At 43.4% G+C, this 19,264-nt stretch overlaps 2 protein-coding genes across 2 annotated transcripts; both read left to right on the top strand.

Moving 5' to 3' along the window:
• The first annotated feature begins 30 nt into the window (after positions 1 to 30).
• On the top strand, positions 31 to 5,901 carry C11H9orf78 (chromosome 11 C9orf78 homolog). Its single transcript, XM_075258974.1, has 9 exons — positions 31 to 184; positions 1,340 to 1,399; positions 1,949 to 2,000; positions 2,631 to 2,701; positions 2,789 to 2,866; positions 3,972 to 4,169; positions 4,254 to 4,390; positions 4,977 to 5,075; positions 5,453 to 5,901. The coding sequence occupies exons 1-9, from the start codon at positions 99 to 101 to the stop codon at positions 5,542 to 5,544; spliced, it is 873 nt and encodes a 290-aa protein (XP_075115075.1). The 5' UTR covers positions 31 to 98; the 3' UTR covers positions 5,545 to 5,901.
• Positions 5,902 to 9,050: 3,149 nt separating this feature from the next.
• Positions 9,051 to 16,205, top strand: LOC142185367 (torsin-1A-like). The gene is made up of 5 exons (XM_075260775.1): positions 9,051 to 9,275; positions 10,543 to 10,796; positions 11,744 to 11,919; positions 14,991 to 15,118; positions 15,946 to 16,205. The coding sequence occupies exons 1-5, from the start codon at positions 9,116 to 9,118 to the stop codon at positions 16,185 to 16,187; spliced, it is 960 nt and encodes a 319-aa protein (XP_075116876.1). The 5' UTR covers positions 9,051 to 9,115; the 3' UTR covers positions 16,188 to 16,205.
• Positions 16,206 to 19,264: the final 3,059 nt, after the last annotated feature.

Raw genomic sequence — 19,264 nt, forward strand, 5'->3', positions numbered from 1 at the left:
GTAGCCTCATACGGGAGTGACTACGTCATCAATCCGCGACGGAAGTGAAGCCGTGCTCTGCAGTTTACATGTTATCCTGAGGTTCGTGAGACTCCAAGATGCCAGCGGGTAAAAACTTCCGCAGACGTAAAGCCTCCAGCTCGGAAGAAGAGGAGGAAGATGTGGGGGTGACCAATGAGGTCAGGTCAGTGAGTGCTGGGTAAACTGGTGGGGCCCTCTTGTGGTCTGATTGATGGTGACGGGAGCCTGATCTTTTCTTTTGCAATGATTCTTTACAGTACAAGCAGAGGACGCTTACCCATGTGATGTCATCCTTAAAGGGCTATTCCTATTAACATAACCATATTTATAGATAATTAAAAGTTAAACATGTTTGCAAATATACGTAGTTAAAAATTCTGCAGTGTTTTAAAGATTTCCTCTAACTTTCTTAGTGGTGAGAATCTGTGGTCTTGATCAGTTGCCAATGGATACGACCACTAATGCAGAAACTTTCTGCCGCCTGGGACTTGTCAAAAACCCAGCTATGATGTCCTTATTGTAGCTGGGACACTACCTGTATGAGAAGATATCCCGGCATACAAGAAGAACATCATGACTGATTTTCTGAGCTTTATGGTTGTATCCACTGGCAACCGATCAAGACAACGAACTGTCACTGCAAATACTTAGAGAAAATCTTTAAAACACTGCAAAAATTTTTAGACAAATAGTTAACTTTTAAATATCTACAAATTTATAAATGATGATGTTTGTGGGAACACCCCTTTAACACATGGACACGGGATCTGCACCAATTGGCATAGGTTCTGACAGATGTGAGCCCGGCCCCCTGTACAGTGCGGTCATATGATATGTCACGTGACCATTCACTGGTGAATGGGCATTTTTTTTCTTACCCCATTCTATAAGGACCTGTTGGTAGTTTAGTGTCCCAATTCGATGTGACAGGTCCTCTTTAAGGGCCGGATATTGATGGTCTATCCTTAGTGAATGAGTGCTAAGCACTGTCTGCTTCCAGTTCTGTACATTAGGCAGCTGGGGGTGCTGGGTGCTGGACCCCCTCCAATCTGGTATTGATGACCTGTTCTGAGAATCTACCATCAATATCTGGTCTTGGACAGACACTTTAAGTTAAAGTGTCAGTAAGTGTGCTCACTAGATTCCATATTTGATTACGAGTGTACATGCGTGACCAACTGTCATGGCACATCCAGTTTTAGAAATCACACAGCATGCAGTCATGTGACCAAGCGGCACCTCTATGACTGGATGTTGACTTACACCATGCTATAAGATAATTCAACACATTACATCCTTGTTTGTTGTGTTCCTGCAGAATGAAACTTGAAGAAGCCAAGGAAGTGCAGAGTCTAAGAAAGCGACCCAATGGTGTAAGGTATGGGAGATGCACATGGACATGGGTGGCCTCATACATCATCAGTAGATGGTGTATTATGTATGTCTGGGAGTGAAACATAATCGTCTTTACATCCCAATCTATCCTTAATCTTATACTTCTCATAGCTGATAGTTTGCTACAGTTGTGCATATCCTAAACAAACCTTTGAGATAAACTTCTTGAAGTCCAGACTCGTTTTAGTATTGGACGTGATGTCCATTAGGGAGCGTTCACACTACCGTCGGTGTCCGACAGAAAAACCCTCTTCTGTCCACTTGAGAAGTCGGACATCTTCACTTGCGGACAGGGAAGGATGGGCACGGAGTGCAAAAGAACGCACCCGATGCCCATTCAAGTGAATGACAGGTGTCACTGACACAGCTAGTGTCCGCTCCTAATGTCCATGACAGATTTTGAGCGGACACTACATGTCGGACACCGACGGTAGTGTGAACGCCCCCTTAGCTGTTAGATTAGTAGGTGGGTTTACATTTGGTCATGTGATGCATATACCATGAATCTTACCTTCCTGTGTTTTATCTGCAGTGCCGCAGCTTTGTTAGTTGGGGAGAAGTTGCCTGAAGAAGTGGTATTGGCGGTAAGTCCAGATCATGAAGAGGATTTACCATATATGCTAATAGTTTCTCCTTATGGTGGTGCAGCATCCAGTCAGGCTAACGTTAAAGGAACACTCCAGGAAAAACTGATACACTGGGGCAGACAAACCAATAAAAATGCATCAGAATTCTGGTGTAATTTGTGCCCAAAACTGGTATACATGCTTTACACCTTATTTTGTATGTGTTTTAGAAACTTTCTAACAGTTTTAGTAGGTGGCTGGGGCATGTTGGAAAGTGGTCGGAGATTAGCGGACATGCAAACTGAGCACCAGATAATGCGCCAAAATGTTGTCAGAAACTAAGCCTGCTAGTAAGTGATGTAATGTTAGACTAGACAGCATAACAGTACACCTGCAGCACTGCGCATGCGCTGTAGTGAGAAGTGCTGCTTCCTACACAGCGAAGAATAAGAAGAGAAAGATATTTTCACGTGAAAGTGTCCAGAAGAGGTGCGGGATACTGGATATGGCGATGCTGTGCTTGGAGCACATTGGGAACGCTATTGCTACTGCTAAGAGATAAGCAGCACCTATGAGGTGCCACTAATCTCTGTAAGCCTCTCAGAATAGGTTGTGTGTACAAATATTCACTAATTTATCTCTTCATAGGACGATCCTTTCAAGATTAAAACTGGAGGGATGGTGGATATGAAGAAGCTGAAGGACCGTGGGAAGGATAGGTAAAGTTTTGTATAACTCTATAGTGCTATATGGTTATATTAGGACACCAGAGTTGTGACATAATTCATTTTGTTTCTATCTTTAAGACTTGGAGAAGATGAAGATCTGAACCTGGGGACCTCCTTCTCAGCAGAAACCAACAGGAGGGATGAAGACGCTGACATGTAGGTGTAGTGTGAGGGCAGTATCCTATATTGTAGATACTTCATTGTGGTAGGAAGTGAAGCTGCACCTTTGCGATGCAAGGGTACGTCCTCCACTTCTCGGCAGCTGTAGTATGACATTCTTAGGGACCATGATGGAAATCTATTGATTCTTAAATACTGTCTATTATATAATAATATTGAATGATAATGTAGAAGGACACTATATAGGCGCTGCTTATCTCTTACTCCTAGAGCAGTTTGTTACAGAACCTTCTACTGTGCCCACAACTGACTGATATGTATATTTTTTAAAATGATTTTCTTTATCAGCTGCTGCAGAACATCACAATACACATCTCGGATGCTGCAAAATATCACAACACACATCTCAGATGCTGTAAAATATCACAACACACATCTCAGATGCTGCAAAATATCACAATACACACCTCAGATGCTGCAGAACATGATAATACACACCTCAGATGCTGCAGAACATGATAGTATACACCTCAGAAGCTGCAGAACAGCATAATACACACCTAAGATGCTGCAGAACATCGTACTACATGCATCAGCTGCTGCAGAACATCATAATACACACCTCAGTGGCAAACATTAATTACGCTTTTCTCTTTATAAAGAGGGTCTGCAGCAGCTGAGATGTATTATTTCATATGCAGAATATCATACTATATTCATACTAGCATATGCATCAGCATCAACCCTTTCTGTAAATTATGAAGAATATTAAAAGTTAGCTTTAACGTTCCCTGCCTATATTAAAGGGGTTATCTGGTTTCTAAGATTAATGGCCTATCTTCAGGATAAACTATCAATCGTAGATCTGCAAAGGTCTGACACATATGACCCCCACAGATCACCGGTACCAAGGCAATGCGGGAGAACCGTACTGTTCATTCGCCTTACACCTTATAGTGGCGAGTATAGGTACAGCAGTGCTCCCACATTGAAGTCTATGGGATGTCTGCAGATCTAATATTTGTGTTCTATCCTGAGGATAACCCCTTTAATGTATTTGAGCTGTGGCTTCTCTGTAGTGATGGAACTTATCAATATACAGTATAAATACTAACAATATCTCTTATTTCTGCAATTTCAGGATGAAGTACATTGAAACAGAGCTGAAGAAAAGGAAAGGAATCATTGAGAATGAAGAGAAGAAGGTGAAGCCGAAGAGTGCTGAGGATTGTCTGTACGAGCTCCCGGACAGCATCAAGGTGTCGTCTGCCAAGAAGACAGAGGAGATGTTGTCCAATCAGATGCTAAGCGGCATCCCAGAGGTGGACCTTGGCATAGAGTAAGAGGATGGATCACTGAGCTCTCCTTTCACATGGAGTATAGCTGCAGTAATGACAGATGGGTCTTAATTTTTTTTTTTCAGTGCAAAAATAAAAAACATCATCTCCACAGAGGAAGCCAAAGCCCGCTTACTGGCCGAACAGCAGAATAAGAAGAAGGACAAGCAGACTTCCTTCGTGCCCACCAATATGGCCGTCAACTATGTGCAGCACAATCGATGTAAGATTCAGATGTCATGGCAGGTGTATGATAAATGTTGTTCCTGCCCAGCATTATTTCACCTTCTGGCCATGAAGCAACTCTTATGCAACCACTAAATCAGTCTGTTAGTCCATATGGCCCTCTTCCTTCCCCTACTCTAATGGGAGGAGGAATATAAATTAGGAAGTCCTTTCAGATGGAAGAGAGATGGCTGCTACTTCTTCATTCCTTGTCCAAAACAATGGAGTCTCACAAATAGAATGGCCATTACTCAGCTCTCCAATCTCCTGTTTTTGCCGGTCCCATGCTTACTAGTGGTCCTGTTTTGATACACAGGCAATGCCTGCTCAACTCTGTGTGGAATTGGGGGGAAAAATTCTCCTTATAGTGTGAATTGAGTTCCTAAGCATTGATGTCTGTTTGAAGAGTTCAGAAATGGCGCCTTTCCTGTGCAAAGGCTGAGTTAAAATGTAATACCTGACAAAGCCTGGGGGCACGCGTAGTGCTGTTTCCTAGACTACAGGTTGAATAGGTGCTATAAATGCTTCTCTTATTCCAGATACAATCAGCTATTCTTAAAGAGCCTTTTCCTTTCTGCTTTCAGTCTATCAGGAAGACTTGAACACCCCAATGAGACGTCACAAGGAAGAGCCAAAAGCGCGTCCCCTCCGTGTGGGCGACACAGAGAAACCGGAACCTGAGAGTAAGTATGACTTGACATCAGGCGGGTATGATACATGTTATAGGAAAGTCAACTAAACCCACTGATCTTGTGTATGGGTTAGCTAAGCCCAGTCCGAGCCGATATCTGGACTGAGATTCTGACCTGAACTTGGTGGTGTGAAAACGGCCTAAAGGTGTATGTGCACCCTAAAGCTGGGGCAACAAATAATCATGGTTGCTATAGGAAGGCAGGGAGTCATGAAATTTCCTGCATTTTCACACATGGTTGAACATCATGTGACTTTATTGCGAGTTTTAACCCCTTTATGTGACTGAGTAGTCCCAGCCTAAACTGGTGGCACTTGAAGGATTATTTCCATATATAAATCTCCTGAACTTATCATCTTTCCTTTTCAGAATCTCCTCCAAATCGTAAACGACCATCCAACGAGAAGGCCACAGACGACTATCACTATGAGAAGTTTAAGAAAATGAACAGACGCTACTAATGCTGCCGCCCCGTTATCCATCATACAGTGTACAGGGTTCCCAGTTACCGAGGAGCAGAGTCCACTTCTTATTACCTCCTCTCCTATTCCTTCTACCGCCACATCATGTCCAGTTCAGACACCTTGGGGGCTGGAGCTAAACACAAAGACTTCCCTCAGAGGGACAAGGACTTCAGTGTTATCCGTATGTCTGTATTTTATTTTTATTACCTATTTTGTATTTGGAGCGAGAAGTCAATGAAGCAATCTTCTGAGAAGGCAAGGAAGAATCTAAGTCATTTCATGTACATTAAACATGTGAAAACCTTTTCTGAATATCTATTTTCTATACTGATATATGATCTATTGAACTTACAGGCCCAAAGTTCAAGGCTGCACTACTGGGACAATGTGATGACAACATCTCTCCAGATTTCTATTAGGTGTTGTCATGGACATTTTGTGTTCATAGATAACTGATGGGGTTTAAAGGGGTTTTCTAAGACTTTTCAATTAGGATAGGTCATTCATTAACTATCCATAGGGACCCCCATAGATGAACTGGTCTCACAGGCCATGTAATGTCACATTTATAGGTCATGTGACCTGATTACAGGTCATTCCAATTCAAGTGATTGGGGCTGAGCTGAGATACCAGGTCAGCCCCGTACAATGTCCAGCCCTGTGCTTGATCCTCTGTGAAGAAGCTGCAGCGATCACCTGAATGTTGAGGTCTCTTAAAACTGCTGAATTTCCCATTAGTGCAGCCTCAGGCTTTGGACCTGCAACTTCAAAAACTCATATTTCAGCTTAGCAATAAAATATTAAGAAACAGTTTTGACATTTTGAATGTAGAGAGTTTAGTCTGACATCAGAGACATCGAGTGTTTTCACCACTACATGGTATTTGTTTGGAGTTTTTACACAACTTTCCATTGTGCCACATTTTGTCCTGCATATTTGGCTCAGTTTCTCTCTCTCGAGGAAACATTGGTCAGATGTAAACTGGAGGAAACTACAATGCCAGTTTTGAACACAAGATGGCAGTGTGGAGTATTCACAGTTATTAGTTTCATTTTTGTACTGTATGTCAGCCAATAGTGAAGGTACACATGACTGCGAGGGGAAGGAAAGCATTATTTCCTCTGCCAAGAAAGCGATTCTTTCTTATGTGTAAATAAATCATCTTATTCAACAGCTATAAGACAGTTTCCTGTCTTCATTTCACAAGCAGGCGATGTGGAGGACTGTGGAAACTATTAGGGGTTGGGAGTAATAATAATAATAATAATAATATATTTTATTTATATAGCGCCAACATATTCCGCAGCACTGTACAATTTATAGGGTTCAGATACAGACATACATAACAAAGAACGTCATTTCACACAATGGGACTGAGGGCCCTGCTCAAAAGAGCTTACAATCTATGAGGTAGAAGGGGTGACACAAGAGGTAGCAGGGGCGGCATTGCTTATACAGTGTTCAGACAATTTTGTGCATTAGGAATTGTGATAGGCTAGTCTGAAAAGATGCGTCTTTAGTTTGCGTTTGAAACTGTAGAAGTTGGGAGTTAATCTTATTGTCCGGGGTAGAGCATTCCAGAGAAGTGGTGCAGCTCGGGAGAAGTCTTGTATACGAGCGTGGGAGGTTCTGATAATAGAGGATGTAAGTGTTAGATCATTGAGTGAGCGGAGAACACGGGTTGGGCGGTAGACAGAGATGAGGGAAGAAATGTAGGGAGGTGCGGCTTTATGGAGAGCCTTGTGGATGAGAGTAATAACTTTATATGTTATTCTATAATGAATAGGCAGCCAGTGTAGTGGCTGGCACAGACCAGAGGCATCGCTGTAGCGTCTAGCCTGATAGATGAGCCTGGCCGCTGCATTCAGAATAGATTGTAGAGGGGAGAGTTTAGTGAGGGGAAGACCGATTAGTAAGGAGTTACAGTAGTCAAGGCGAGAATGAATCAGAGAGACAGTAAGTGTCTTTAGTGTATCTCTGGTAAGGAAAGGGCGTATTCTGGAGATGTTTTTGAGGTGGAGGTGACATGAACGTGCAAGTGATTCAATGTGAGGGGTGAAGGAAAGGTCTGCGTCAAATATGACCCCGAGGCAGCGGGCATGCTGCCTAGGAGTTATAGTAAGGCCTGAGACTGCAATGGATATATCAGGGACAGATCTGTTAGATGGTGGAAACAGTAGTAGTTCAGTCTTAGAGAGATTTAGTTTCAGATAGAGCGAGGACATGATATTAGAGACAGCAGAGAGACAGTCACTGGTGTTCTGTATGAGTGCAGGGGTGATGTCACGGGAAGATGTGTATAATTGGGTGTCATCAGCATAAAGATGGTACCTGAAGCCAAATCTGGCGATGATTTGTCCAATGGGGGCTGTGTAGAGAGAAAAGAGCAGGGGGCCGAGGACCGAGCCCTGAGGAACCCCAACAGCAAGGGAAAGAGGGGAGGAAACAAAGCCCGCGAATAATACACTGAAAGTGCGGTCTGAGAGATAAGAGGAGAACCAGGAGAGCGCAGTGTCATTGAGGCCAACTGAGCGGAGCATAGTGAGGAGGAGTTGATGGTCAACAGTGTCAAAAGCTGCAGAGAGGTCCAGAAGAATAAGAAGAGAGAAGTCACCATTGGATTTAGCCATTAGTAGATCATTAGAGACTTTTGTGAGAGCTGTTTCAGTAGAGTGCAGAGCGCGGAAACCAGATTGTAAGGGGTCAAGCAGAGAGTTAGCAGAGAGATAACGAATTAACCGAGAATAAACCAGGCGTTCCAAAAGTTTAGAGATGAAGGGGAGGTTAGAGACGGGTCGATAGTTAGCAGCACAGGATGGGTCCAGGGAGGGTTTTTTCAGTAGCGGGGTTATAACAGCATGCTTGAAGGAGGATGGGAAGATTCCAGAAGAGAGAGAGAGGTTAAATATTTTAGTAAGGTAAGTAGTGACAGCAGGGGACAGAGATTGGAGAACGTGTGAGGGGAAGGGGTCACTACTGCAGGTTGTGGGGCGAGATGAAGAAAGTAGCTGGGAGACTTCCTCTTCTGTAACAGGTTCAAAAGATGAGAATGGACAGTCTGAAGTGCGGCTGGTGAGGGGATCAGTACTATCGTAGGTGTGGGAGTCAATGCCACCTGGGGCTTGGGCAGTAATTTCCTGACGGATCTTATCAATTTTATCATGGAAATACATGGCCAGGTCATCAGCACTAAGGTCTGTGAATGGCGTCTGTTCCTTGGGTGTGAGTAAGGAGTGAAAGGTTTCAAAAAGCCTTTTAGGGTTGCTGGAGAGAGAAGAGATGAGGGCGGTGAAATAGTATTGTTTGGCGAGGTAAAGGGCAGAGCTATATGTTTTAAGCATAAACTTGAAGTGGAGGAAATCTGCAGGTGAGCGTGATTTTCGCCAGAGACGTTCGGCACACCTAGAGCATCGCTGGAGTTGCCCTGAATGACGTGGTTATGGTATAGAAAGGTGAAAATAGGTCAAAGAGTAAATGAAACTGAAAGCTAGAACATGCTCACATCCACCTACAAGGATCCCGCTCAGTGCTAGGTCTTAGGATCTCGTACACAAAGCTTGTCAGAGCTATGAAGATACAAGATTTCTACCAATTCTACTCCCTCCTCTCTTACACCGCTTACGTACAAGACTATTTCCTGACTTCATGTGATCACGTGGCTTGCTATACTGAGTTGGTGCCCACGACCTGCGAATGCTGCCTTACAGAGGGAAGCATCAATATGGAAGGTAGGACGGTAGAGTGGCTTGTGGGGCTATGAAAGGTCGTCTCTCTGGAGGACCCAGCTTTGGGGCACATTGATTTCAATATGGCTGTTGCTTCAGGGGTCCAAAGCACCCTCTGCAACCACCTGTTATATGAAGGTAGCCTCAATAAATAAACTTTTCAACCCCTTCCTGCTGCTGGGTGTCCATTTACAGTGCAGCATTATTGATAGTAGCCCACTGGCAGTAACAGCGGGAATGTTCTGATGTCAACTGTTTAACCCAGGGGTAGGGAACGTACGGCTCTCCAGCTGTTGCAAAACTACATCTCCCAGCATGCATACTTGCTCTGCTGTTCTGGAACTCCCATGGAAGTGAATGGAGCATGTTGGGAGTTGTAGTTTCACAGCAGCTGGAGAGCCGAAGGTTCCCTACCCCTGGTTTAACCCCATGTTCATTGGTGTCTTGTCATACACAGACAGTCACCCCCTGGGGTCCTTTCACTTCAGTGTCTGGTGGAAATCAATGTGACTGTGTCTTTTATTTAAAGGAGTTGGTCCATTACATATACTTATAGGATATGTAATGGGATAGGGATTAAGCATCACATTACTGTGCGTTCCCCAGCAATCAAGAGAATGGGGACCGCACAGTCCTCAATGTCAATGAAGCACCAGTGCACTTGCATTATCAGCGCTCCATTCTCTTCTAAGGGGACTTTAATCTCCAGAATCTCCATAGAAATGAATGGAATGCTGGTCGGACAAGTGCACTGGTGCTCCATTCAGCTGGAGGAGGCATTGGGGACTTTTAGGCCCACATTTTCCTGATTGCTGGGACCTCCTGGGATCCAACACTGATTCCCTATTTTGTGTATCTGTAATGTCAAAACCCATTAAAGGACCTTGCACAGTAAGCAATTGCTGAATACCAATACAGACTAAGGTGAAATCCATCTGAAAAAAAAAATGAAATGAATGGAAGCCAGAAGCTTTGTTTTTTGTTAGCTGGTGGAAATAACAAGCGTCCTTTCTAATCTTCAGGTAGATTCTGACCATTTAAGTGAATGGAAGTAGGAAACCTTGCCATGGAGTGGATTTTGCATGGCCAGTACACAGTGTACAGAGCTGTATGTTCTGTACACTGTGTAGTCAGACAATCCTAATCTGCCTGGATTCCAGATTAATACATTTCACCAAGTACTGTCCCATAGCCAAACTTTAGTACTTGTATGCCATCTGCACCCATCTTATTGATATTTTGATCATCTTTTCCTATATTTGTCTTCTAGAACTGCAGTATGACTTGGACAGCAAACTATTTGGGCAGCCTCTAGCCAAGGAGGTCATCCTGAAAGTAATACAAAATGAGGAACGTATCAAACCCCTTGTTCTCTCTTTTCATGGACTGACTGGAAGCGGTAAGACCTTCGTCAGCCAGATACTCGCCAAGCACTTTAATCCCATGGGCGAAAACAGTAAATATGTGCATAGGATTGTGGCGACCGTTAGCTTTCCGCATGCAAATCAAGTGGAGAAATACAAGGTAATTGAGAATATATAATGAAATATATACTGTCTAAACTCTGATACCGTTTTCAATGCTCTTTTAAAGGGGCTCTATCAGTAAAATCATGCTGATAGAGCACCATGTATGTGTGAATACTAGCCTTTAAAAAGGCTATTCAGGCACCGGTAAACCAATTTTAAACCCCCTGCCCGTTTTAAAATAAAACTATAAAAACATACACAGTATGTAAATGATAGCTGAACATGCACAACATCATCTTCGGTCCCTCCTTCCTATTCTTTCTTCTTTCAGCGACGTCCTCCTGTCCTGGCTCTTCTCCGCCTTCATCTTCTTTTCTTCCGGATATGAAGATGTTCGCAAGCGTTCTGCGCATGCTCGCGTAGTTCTAAGGATACTTAGAACTACAACAAAAATGGCAGCGGAAACATACCAATGATAAGGCCCATTCATCAGTCAGTGGTAGAATGCCCAGTTGCAGATTGCGGGATTTGAGATGGATGTCAGTCTTAAATTCCCCTTTATTTTCAGCCGTGTCAAATGTCCCTGATTTTTCAAGACTCCTACATTTCCCTCCCTGGCATGCTGGATCTCTGCATCTGGGCCAAATCCTGACAGATGACAACCCATTCCTATCTAACTAGTGCATGGAGTTTATCACAATTTCTGTGCTTTTGTGACTCCACCCACTTTTTGAGGATTGACATCTGGGTGGTTTCTTAGCTATGGAAACAAAATCTTAAGGTTTTCTTCACTGAGCCACAGACCCAAAAAGTTCCCACACAATGCCAGACTTCCAGAATCACATAGTGTCCTCACAGTACCAAACATTACCCAGAGAAAGGGTAGTCTCCACGTATGACTGTATTTTTTGGCTTGGCGTAGGTACATGGTGGTGGCCAGATCACTATGACTTTGTCTCATAAATTTGGGCTATGACACTTTTACCACACCTTTTCCTACAGGACCAGCTACATGCATGGATCAAGGGGAATGTATCACGTTGTGAGCACTCTATTTTCATATTCGATGACATTGACAAAATGCATCCAGAACTGTTACACTCCCTAAAGCCATATCTAGATTATCATGACAAAATCCAAGGCGTGTCCTACAGAAAAAGCATCTTCATCTTCATGAGGTGAGCTAGACATCTATCAAGTTGTACCTGGATCCTATAGGTGGTCAACTACTTGTTTGGGGTTGTCATCAGTGGCGTAACTACCGCCATAGCAGCGGAGGCAGCTGCCACAGGGCCCGGGATATTAGGGGCCTGGTGACAGCCGCTACCGCTGCTATCATTATACTTAGGGGTCTTTTCGGACCCCGAGTATATTGATTGGCGGACCGGGAGAGGTAAGAAACATAAAAAACACTGTTACTTACCTCTCCACGATCCGTGCAGACTTCAACCTAGTCGTCTGACGTCTCATGACCCCGGCCTGCGTCCCGGGTCATGTGACGTCTAACATCATTGAATATCGACTACTTCGGAGGCTGACAGCGTAGGAGACGGGAGATAGGTGAGCAACAGGATTTTTTTAATGTTTTTCTCCCCCTGGTTCTCCGATTATTATACTCTGGGGTCTGAAAAGACCCCAGAGTATAATAATTGTTTATGGGTGTCCATAGTGGGACATAATACTGTGTGCAGGGGCCAATATGGGAGATAATACTGTGTGCAGGGGCCACTATGGGGGATAATACTGTGTGCAGGGGCCACTGAGGGACATAATACTGTGTGCAGGGGCCACTATGGGGGATAATACTGTGTGCAGGGGCCACTATGGGGGATAATACTGTGTGCAGGGGCCACTATGGGGGATAATACTGTGTGCAGGGGCCACTATGGGGGATAATACTGTGTGCAGGGGCCACTATGGGGGATAATACTGTGTGCAGGGGCCACTATGGGGGATAAACAAAAGAAAATTTTTTTGTGACCTGCTAAAAACGTTAGACTTTATTTGGGGTACGTAACCCTGTAATCAATGATGATCATAAAAAATGTAGCGCTTAGCTAAACTAAGTCTGGCTTCATATAAACAGTTTTTGGAGCGATACAATTTAGTTTACTTCTCCAAACTTCAATCAATCTTGTGTAGCCATTATTCATAGATAAAAATATACACAAATTGTTAGGAGAAACAAGGGGTTAATTAGTGTTACCTCCCTCTATACTCATTCCCCCAGTATCTTAATTGCCAAAATGTGTATGCTGCGCTGCTATTTGTAGCGTACCGCAGTATCAATTACACCCTATTCACAGCAGCACGGATCAGAGGTTTAGCAGATACCGCTAAAAATAGGGACCTTATATAAGGTATATCGTGGGGACGAGGACTTGTTTACTACACTCCAACCCTCATGATCATTCCATAGCCCCTCCGTCAGTGTCTAGCGTCCTGTCTATATAGTCCATCTATTAAATCCATGCCATTCTGATAGGATAGGTCAGATGTTCCTATATGCTCCTATCTGTCTTTGGGAGTCTCTGCATTATCCACCTAGGTCTTCATTGCTCCTAATTTAACCCTATTTTAACCCTACGCGTTTCGCCTCTGTATCAAGGCTCATCAGGGGTATCTGTGGTGGGATATCTTATTTGCAGGTATTACCCTCTCCCTAATATTTAGGGCAAGCAGGCGACCACCGTCTAGTGACGCCGCACCGCTGCCCTGTTTGGTATGAACTGACCACCACTATGGGGGATAATACTGTGTGCAGGGGCCACTATGGGGGATAATACTGTGTGCAGGGGCCACTATGGGGTATAATACTGTGTGCAGGGGCCACTATGGGGCATAATACTGTGTGCAGGGGCCACTATGGGGGATAATAGAGCACGCAGGAATGCGTAGGAGGGGGTCGGTCGTGGTCTTCAATGTCGGTCGAGGGGGGGGGGGGGGGGCATGTCAAAAGTTTGCCACGGGGCCCCGCCATTCCTAGTTACGCCACTGGTTGTCATGGTCAGACTGGAGCGGGCAGTGTAGGGGAAAACCCACCCTCAATGTCTATTAGGGGAACGCCTGCCTCCTATGCTTTTAGCTACTTTAAGGGCCTTGACCTGTAAATTCTAGTGTTCCACAGGCCTCTGTATAAAGCCTGTTATCATGGTGGCTCTATACTAACCTAACTGGGACTGTGCTTCACAACAGACCTAGGTTCTTCATAGAAGCCTACTGAAGCTGAAGGTTGTCCTCATCACTGAGACAACAGAAGCAGCAACCGGGGGGTAACTAAAGGATCACTGGACCTGGTGCAAAGCTCTTCTTGGGTCACCCTGTACAACGTATCCTCACACCACCAGCCTGTTTGTGCCCCCACATAGTAATCGCACCTCCTTTTGTGCCAGTCTTCCTCACAAAATCCCTCATTGACTATATTCTGCTGGCCAACTGCTTTTTATTGCTATTAGGGTGCATTCACACTGAGTAAACGCTAGCTTATTTTGTAAAGTAAAATTACACTTGTAAATTTTGCTATCCCATTGACTTCAATGACATTTTACAGGCGTATTTTTACAGGCGTATTTTTACAGGCGTATTTTTTACAGGCGTATTTTTACACTTGTAAAAAAATATCATTGAAGTCAATGGGATAGCAAAATTTACAAGTGTAATTTTACTCTACAAAATAAGCTAGCGTTTACTCAGTGTGAATGCACCCTTAAAGTGTTAATTTCCTCCTTTCTGACAATGGAAGACTGTGTATCATAAATCTTCTCAGTCCAGTGAACCAGAAGGCTGGGTGAATACATTAACAATATAAAAACTGTTGGACATCAAAGGAAATCAGATAGGAGATTAAATAAGTTTATCCAGTCCTAGTGTGGTGAGGAGGACCTGTCGGCACCCCTGTCTTCTGGTCCTGGTCACATCTGCAACCATTGTGAGCCCCATTATTTCGCCAGTGGCAGTAGTATCACATATGGACCCATAGCCCAAGCCATGCCACCTGATGCAGTGCAATATTGGGTGAAATGTTATATATCCTAAGACACGTAAAAGTGGATGACTCTGGCAGATGTCCTTCCTCAACTTTTGTCTTGGTTCAAGATATCCTGACATGAGTGGCTGGATTACCCACAATGCCATGACAGTATAATGTAAAAGATTTATACGTTCTTGGTTCTAGAGTCCAGACCAAGCTATCCATATGTAAGTTTTCATAGTTTTGTCACTTTTTATTGCTTTGTGTTTCATATATTAGTAATACTGGAGCAAACGTCATCTCAGATTTGGTCCTGGAGTACTGGAGAGAAGGGAAGAAAAGGGAGGAGATGCCATTGTTTGACATACAAAGTGAATTATCTGCGTATTTGCTGAAGGCAATTAACAGTGAGTATTTAGCATGGACAAATTCAATTAAAAAGGGAAAGTTGTGAAGTGGGAGCCCCATTCTCTAGAATAAAGGGGACCTAAAGAATATTTCTGCAAATATGGGTGCCCAGATAAAGAATACTAAGATAAAGGGTGCCCAAATAAAGTGTTCCCAGGTAAATGGTGCCAGGATAAAGGGTGCACAGATAAAGGATGCACGGATAATGAATGGCCAGATAAAGGGTGCACAGATAAAGGGAGCAGAGGTAATGAGTGCCTAGATAATGGCTGCCTAGACACAGAGTGATCAAATAAAGCGTGCCCAAATAAGTGGTGCCCAAATTAAGAATGCCAGGATAAAGGGTGCTCAATAAGGAGTGCTCAGAGAAAGGGTCTCCAAATAATGGGTGCCAGGATAAAGAGTGCCCAGATAAAGAGTGCTAAGATAAAAATAGCCAAAATAAAGAATGCCCAGATACATAGTGCCCATATAAAGAATGCCAGGAAAAAAGGTGCTCAAATATGGAGCACTCATATAAAGGGTGCCCAGATATAGGGAGCACAAATAATGTGCCCAGGTATAGGGTACTCAGATAATTGGTGCACTTCTTGCTTGGAGATTGCCAAAATTGGTGCCAAAATATAAACATAGACTACTGGCCAGTATTCTGGAGTAGCCCCTGCCATGGAATTTGGAGCAGCTGCCTTTCGGACATGACTATGGGTTCCTGGGCCCACATGAATTTCAGACATGGGGTTGATTCACAAGAGCAGGGTCAGATTTTACATGGCACATGAATGTGACTGGCTGCTTTATGACTTTAATGGGATGTTTCTACCACTAGGTGAGTTTTACAACTGCGACCTGATCAAAAATAATGTTATCGACGTCTTTGTGCCATTTCTGCCTTTGGAATTGGAACATATAAAGATGTGTGTGAGGGCAGAGCTTCAGCGGCTGGGAAGAACGGAAAACGAACAGTTTGTTTCCAGAGTCGCCAAAAGTATGGATTATTACCCCAAGGGGGAGGATGTTTTTTCTCAAAATGGCTGTAAAAATGTGCACATACGAGTGAAATTAGAATGAACGACCAACAATCATTCCACGGACAACAGATAATTCTACTGTTTAGAAAAGTAAAAATTGGAATTTTTTCTCTAGTTCCCACCATTCCTGAGCTATCGCTGCTGTTAACTCAGCACCCAGTATGATCAACTGAAAAGGGGCATTATACTGTGGAGGCAGGAAACAACTGGAGGGGGATATATACTGTGAGTGAAAGTGAAAGGGGGTATTAAACTGTGGGAGCAACTGGAGGGGTACTTTATACTGTGGGGACAATTGGATAGGGCATTAAATTGTGAAGGCAACTGAAAGGAAGCATTATACTTTGGGCACATCTGCTGAAGGACTTTATACTGTGGGAGAGGGACATTATAATGTGGGGGGCATATTGTGTTAGAAAACCGGTGCAAATGTGCTGACAAATCCCCCTCCCCCCCAATATGTCTGGAAAGGAGCTCAATGATATTAATTGAATCTACAATTTAAAACCATGTGTGTGAATAAATCTGTCGGTGCTATAAACCTGCTACATGGGACTCTCCTGTTAATAAATCCATAGACCGATGTCACATAGTTGAGGTTGGGCCACGAAACTCGCTCCATGTATAGGCCAAATTTACCAGCTCAAACACTGCTCAGCTAATCTGATCTGACATGCTTTCAGCTCAGCAGAGTTGGGTTTGGGCCAGTAAATCTAGACAATACACAGGCTAGTTTTTCTGGCGCAAACTCGGCCATATGAAATTAGCCTTGATGGGAGTCCATAAATTGTACTGTCATAAAAATGACAAGGCAAAAACCATCATGGGCAGCCTTTATAAAAAAAAAACAAAAAAAAAAACTTGATAGTCTTCAGTAGTTGATACCTTTTTAATGGCTAACTCATAATGATGACAAATTACGATGTTTCGGAACGCGTCGGCTCCTTTATCAAGTAGATTTAAAACATTTCTGAAGGATGCATATTTATATACAAAAGGGCACATAGGGTTAGAATTCCAGGAGGAAGGGGTGGGGTGGGGGTTGTTAGTAATTGGTAGAGACAATGTAAACACTTACAGGTCCTTATCAGTTCACAGGTTTCCTGTGAACTGATAAGGACCTGTAAGTGTTTACATTGTCTCTACCAATTACTAACAACCCCCACCCCACCTCTTCCTCCTGGAATTCTAACCCTATGTGCCCTCTTGTATATAAATATGCATCCTTCAGAAATGTTTTAACCCCTTCCCGACATGCGCCGTAATAGTACGGCGCATGTCTGGTCCGTAACTATGGCGACCGCCCGGGAGCCGGGCGGCCGCCATAGCCGCCGGGTGTCTACTGCTTTAATGCTCTAATGCCTCCGATCGGTCTGGGGCATTAACCCCTCCGGCGGCGCGGTCAAAGGCGCCGGAGGCGCCATTTTCCCGGCGGCGCATGGGCGCCGCCATTTTGCCTGGGATCGCCGGCTCCTGGAGCATGCTCCAGGGCCGACGTCATGTTGCCATGACAGCCGGGAGCCTGTACAAGGCTCCCAGGCTTGTCTGCAAATTGTCTCTTGCAGGCTGGTCTATGCAGCCTGCAAAAGAGAGGATGATTTTTTGCAATGCATTGCAATGCATTAGCATTGTAATGCATTGCATTAGTGATCAGACCCCCTGGGGTTCAACACCCCTAGGGGGTCTAATAAATGCAAAAATTTTTTTTTAAAAAAGTAAAAAAAAATATAAAAAGTATTAAAAGTTCAAATCACCCCCCTTTCCCTAGAACACATAAAAGTAGTTAAAAACTGTGAAACATATACATGTTAGGTATCCCCGCGTCCGAAATCGCCCGCTCTAAAAATCTATAAAAATATTTTTCCTGTTCGGTAAATGCCGTAGCGGGAAAAATAGTCAAAAGTGCCAAACCGCCGTTTTTTCACTGTTTTGATTCTGATAAAAATTTGAATAAAAAGTGATCAAAGCAATAACATTTCCCGAAAATGGTAGAACTAAAAAGTACACCCGGCCCCGCAAAAAAAGACGCCCTATGCATCCCCGTACACTTACGTATAAAAAAGTTACGGCCGTCGGAATATGGCGACTTTTAGAAAAAAAATTTTTTAACACAGTTTTGGATTTTTTTTAAGGGGTCAAAATGTAAATAAAACCATATAAATTTTGTATCCCTGGAACCGTACCGAAACATAGAATATAGGGGACATGTCATTTTGGCTGCACAGTGAACGCTGTAAAATCAAAGCCCGTAAGAAAGTTGCAGAAATGCATTTTTTTTCTTCAAATCCACCCCATTCTGAATTTTTTTCCTGCTTTCCAGTACATTATATAGAATAACTAATGGTGGCATCATGAAGAAAAATTTGGCCCGCAAAAATTAAGACCTCATATGGCTCTGGGAGTGGAGAAATAAAAAAGTTATGGGGTTTAGAAGGAGGGGAGTCAAAAACGAAAAATGAAAATCAAAAAATGCTATCGGCGGGAAGGGGTTAAATCTACTTGATAAAGGAGCCGAAGCGTTCCGAAACGTCGTAATTTGTCATCATTATGAGTTAGCCATTAAAAAGGTATCAACTACTGAAGACTATCAAGTTTTTTTTTTTTTTTTTTATATTTCCAACCCACTGGCTAACACGGTACAAGAATGGGCAGCCTTTAGGAAGACATTTTAGGAATTGTCAGTGTTGTGGCAAGCAGGTAATAAATGTTTGGGGGCAGCATTTTTAGATTTTCCTAAATGTGTTCAGACCCCACCATCCAGAAATGATGACGTCACATTCTTCTGCAGATCTCTACAAGACCACTGGCTTCAAATGTAGTTCCAGATGTGGCCCTTCCTTGCACCAAATATTTGACATATTCCTCATTTAGCACCTTGCTTGCCACTTTTAGTGATAATGGGCAGACCAAGGGCGCCTCATCCGACAATTTTCTGGTCTGGGTTATACCAAAAATCTACTCTAGTTTTTGAATGGAATAGATTTCTATTCTATACAAATAAAAAAATTCCACCCCATTTTACTCAATACATACAGTATATTTGCTGGTATTGCCATTAAAAAAAAGGGGTCAGTCACAGCAAAGTTGTGACAGTTAGCAAGTTTGGGGTCGTTCGAT

Source organism: Leptodactylus fuscus, chromosome 11, assembly GCF_031893055.1.
Source record: "Leptodactylus fuscus isolate aLepFus1 chromosome 11, aLepFus1.hap2, whole genome shotgun sequence".
Classification (NCBI taxonomy): Eukaryota; Metazoa; Chordata; class Amphibia; order Anura; family Leptodactylidae; genus Leptodactylus; species Leptodactylus fuscus.

Bases quoted from the DNA above. Each gene is read 5' to 3' on its own strand.
- C11H9orf78 (XM_075258974.1), top strand. From the start codon at position 99: ATGCCAGCGGGTAAAAACTTCCGCAGACGTAAAGCCTCCAGCTCGGAA. The intron at 2,702-2,788 runs GTAAAGTTTTGT...TCTATCTTTAAG, and splicing joins AAGGACCGTGGGAAGGATAG to ACTTGGAGAAGATGAAGATC. The intron at 2,867-3,971 runs GTAGGTGTAGTG...CTGCAATTTCAG, and splicing joins AGGGATGAAGACGCTGACAT to GATGAAGTACATTGAAACAG.
- LOC142185367 (XM_075260775.1), top strand. From the start codon at position 9,116: ATGAAGATACAAGATTTCTACCAATTCTACTCCCTCCTCTCTTACACC. The intron at 10,797-11,743 runs GTAATTGAGAAT...CTTTTCCTACAG, and splicing joins ATCAAGTGGAGAAATACAAG to GACCAGCTACATGCATGGAT. The intron at 11,920-14,990 runs GTGAGCTAGACA...TTCATATATTAG, and splicing joins AGCATCTTCATCTTCATGAG to TAATACTGGAGCAAACGTCA.